Source organism: Hippocampus comes, unplaced genomic scaffold (assembly GCF_001891065.2).
Source record: "Hippocampus comes isolate QL1 unplaced genomic scaffold, H_comes_QL1_v1.1 scaffold275, whole genome shotgun sequence".
Taxonomy (NCBI): Eukaryota; Metazoa; Chordata; class Actinopteri; order Syngnathiformes; family Syngnathidae; genus Hippocampus; species Hippocampus comes.
Window position 1 is genome coordinate 1,401,525 of NW_017804971.1, and position 4,037 is coordinate 1,405,561.

The 4,037-nt window shown below is 38.8% G+C and overlaps 1 protein-coding gene across 1 annotated transcript in view; it reads right to left on the reverse strand.

Moving 5' to 3' along the window:
* Positions 1–2,636, reverse strand: part of nfatc3a (nuclear factor of activated T cells 3a) — a 53,383-nt gene extending 50,747 nt beyond the window's left edge. Inside the window, exon 1 of the mRNA XM_019891502.1 lies at positions 2,079–2,636. Coding sequence (XP_019747061.1) covers positions 2,079–2,169 — 91 coding nt within the window. The 5' untranslated portion in view covers positions 2,170–2,636. The remainder of the gene's footprint in view (positions 1–2,078) is intronic.
* Positions 2,637–4,037: the final 1,401 nt, after the last annotated feature.

The following is a 4,037-nucleotide window of genomic DNA, read 5'->3' on the forward strand; positions in this document are numbered from 1 at the left end:
CCACGCCATCCAAACATGATTAAACTCACTATTCTAACTACAGCGCATAATTCAAAGTGGTGTATTTACCCCCTTGAGCCATTACCAGTTCAAACAATTCTAACCAGGGAAAAACGGATTTAAGCTTGCAGCATCCATGAATATATTCCAAAGTTTAAGAAATATAAACAGTGTCAGCATTCATTGGTTCTCCTGGTTTGGAGTCAATAACAGAACCGATAAGCATCTAAAGACAGTGTGAGTGAAGAGAGTAAAAAAAAAAAAAAAAAGTATCGACCAGTTTATGAAAATGCAGGATTTGACTCAATCATGACTCAAATAACAAATCACACCGAATGTAAGTATGGTTCAAATGCGTTGTTTTTAAATAGCTGCAAACATGTCTCATTTGGGAGTATTCTACATGTACTGTGCAAAACATCCGACACCTACTCACATCCTCTTTGAAGCTGTTTTTTTTTTTTTATTCTTATTATTTGGCTATCGACCTTGATTTATAAAGTTATAACAAAAAGATAAAAAGTGCGGCAGGCCACTTAAAATGGTCAGGATGAAGACTATTTGTCAGGTTTTACTTTGTTCATAAAATTTGTAAAAAAAAATGTTTCTCGAGTCAAAATCATTGACGCGTGACATGTCTCAATATCATGCAAGGCATCAAAAGGACCTATTTTTTGGGCCTAATCAACATGCGTTCCACACTGCATCAAGTGCTTTTCGACAAAAACGTTGATTGTTTTAAAGAAAATAAAGAGTGACTGACTTCTTTTATCAGTCGTATGGCACAAATGAATAATAAAAAGCATGATGCGTGAAGTTGACTGTCTTCAGTGTGCCTCTCGATCCGCTTTTTTTTTTTATGTTGCAGTGAGTAATTTACTTTTTTTTTTGAATTTTTGTATGGCTTCTATTATTCTTTGTACACCGTTAAGAATGTTACTTTAAAAAAAATTTTTTAAAGGGCTGACAGTATGATAGTGACAATTTTGACGCTTAATCCAAATGTATGCGTGTCGGAAATGTTTTGGTGTCACGAAAAATATTTCAGATACAATTAAAGTATTTTTAACGCATGCTACTAGCCTTCTCTGCTAACACCTTTATGCACTCCTGGAAGGATTCTTACAGAATCCTCCACAGCGAGTGTTGTCAACCATGTCTTCATAACAAGTCCCCTTGATGACCTCTTTGAGCTTGTAAAAGAGGAGAAAAACAAACAGAGCCAGGTGAGGGGTGTATTGAAGTTGCTCCTACACAACAATGTGCTTATCTGCCTGGAACTGTTGGATGCTCAGGATAATATGAGCAGCGAAGTAGTCCTGCCACAACTCTCACTTCTCCTCACACACCAAACGAAGCAAACACAGCAGGATCGTTTTGCAGACATGCTTGTTGATCATCTGGCCCACACAAAACTCACGGTAGGGTTTACTTTGAACTACTGTATATCTTTTGTGACACCAGTCAAGGGACTTTTCTGACACACCTTGTGCTGCAGTTAAACTCACGGGGATCAGTTGACTATGGGGTCGAATAATTTCTATTTCAATGAGTAAAATTGTTCTGAAACATGGACAAATTGAACTGATTGGGACAGAACCTAACTAGACTTTATCACATATAAACGGTGAATAACACAATTTATAGTATTTAATAATGCACTAAAACCATGTACAGTATGTGTAAGTATTTATAATGCCAAATTATCATTAAGTAGTAAGTAATGAGTAGTACAAGTGACAATTACATTGTGATTATTTCTGTGATTTCAGTAAATCTGTTCTTGTTTATAGCTATATTCTAGTAGTAAGATCTTAAAAGCAAAGCAAACATCACTAAAACTTTTTTTTTCTGGCAATAACACTTCTATTACCAGTTAGCATGTCGGGCTAATGACAGCTGCTGTTATTCTCTGGCAGGCGGCCATAGAAAAGTGATGTGTAAACATTTGACTTTCTCAAGCACAACTAACGAGGTTAAATTTACAGAGGTTAAGTAGCGAATAGAAAGCCAAGTTTAAAAAAAAACGTGGGTTGAGTATGAATGGAGGAATCGGGGCACCGGGCAAGCGTACTGACCTGCGGGGCCCAACTGCTGCTGCTGTCCGTCCTCCCCGAAGATGAGTCGGAAGTCGAGCTCCTCATTACCGGGGCAGTTTGCCGTCGTCATCGGGTTTGACAGCTCGGCTCACTCGTCTCTGAAACCCCCCCACGCCGCCGCTCGACCGTCGAAGCAGGTTTACGCTTTCCGAAAACGTCGCAACATTTACCGAGTGGCACGACGCCGACGCTGAACTTCAACTTTGCTTCATTTGGCGCTTGAATCACACAGTCAAAGTGTCCTTCGTTACTTCCACAAATCCAAAATAGTCTTCTAATTTGGCCAAAAACAACATTTAACCTCGGAAAAAGTCGCCGTGTATGCCACTCTTCCTCCAAACAAATAAAAAGAGTTGTCTCCCGATCGTGTTTGACTGTTCGTCGTAATGTCAGCGAACGGTCGGGTAATTTGTAGCCCGGTTTCGCTGCCTCTGCGCCGGCCTGACTTGTGTGTCTCTCTCGCCCTGTGGAGCTCCGATCCCAACTTTTACTAACCCCGCGTGACAAGGCACTTCCAGCTGTGATGTCAGCAGACACAACACACACACACACACACACACACACACACGCACGCACGCACGCGCGCACGCACGCACTCACGCACTCACTCACTCACGCACGCACGCACGCACACGCACGCGCGCACGCGCGCGCGCGCGCGCGCTCGCGCCACACGCACAAACACGTACGCGCGCCCGCGCTTGTTGCTGTGTACGACTGCTATGCCAACTCTTGAAAATGGATCACACTGGTCAACACAACAGGAAATTTGAATCAGATGCCTTTAAGTGCCCCGAAATGTATTTCTGGATAGGATTAAAAAATGTCTCAGCACATCAGGATCTTTTTTTTTAAGTTTGATTTATAAAAGCTTGTGCAATACGACTTTACCATGCATTGTCATTTATAACGATGAAAAAAAAACACCTGTTGATGAACGTAACCCTCATTCATAAGTATTACCAACTCTATTTAGCATATTCTTCTTCTTCTTCTTCTTCTTCTTCTTCTTCCGCATATTATTATTCTTATTTTTATTCTTCTTCTTCTTCTAATTATTATTATTATTATTGTTTTTATTATGAAAACCTGAAGTGCAAAGAGAAAAACGAGGACAGATTCGACATCAGCGCAAAAAAAAAAAAAACATTTAGAAAAGTTTACTTTAATCTCCAATGAAGATAAATATTGTAAAAATTACAATTACATTTTAATTACTATAGTTTAAGGTATCCAAAAAAATCTACTTAAAAATACAATCGAAAATATATTGCTGTCCATTGGTAATCCTTCACTGATGTAATTTAATCAACAACCAGCAAGTTTTGATATATTGTTCACATTTTTTCTGTTTAAACAGCCAGTGTAATTATTTTTCATCAGGGTTGGACAATTTTGTGCCCAAGGGCCACATCTGATTTTTAAAACACATGCACATTGAACCAAGTCATTCCAACTAATAAGGATTAAGAAAAATAATCATGAAAAAAATTAGATAGATAGATAGATAGATAGATAGATAGATAGATAGATAGATAGATAGATAGATAGATAGATAGATAGATAGATAGATAGATAGATAGATAGATAGATAGATAGATAGATAGATAGATAGATAGATAGATAGATAGATAGATAGATAGATAGATAGACTCCTTTGTAGCCCTTGTGTTTGCATCATACCCATCAGTTTCTTCAAGCTCAGGTTAATCTTCACTGGGGGATCCGGCGGCCATACACGCATGCACATACTCACACAGGCAAATGCACTGTAAAGCTCTAATGAGTTGTTTCGAGGCCTTAAACATCAACGTGTGTGTTGTTTTGTGCATCACTGTGTAAATGTGAGTCATGTTTGCATTTGATCAAGAGGTCTGCTGCTATCAGATAAGCTCTGCAACAAAGCTTTAAAGCTATTTCAGGCAGTCATAAAAATAT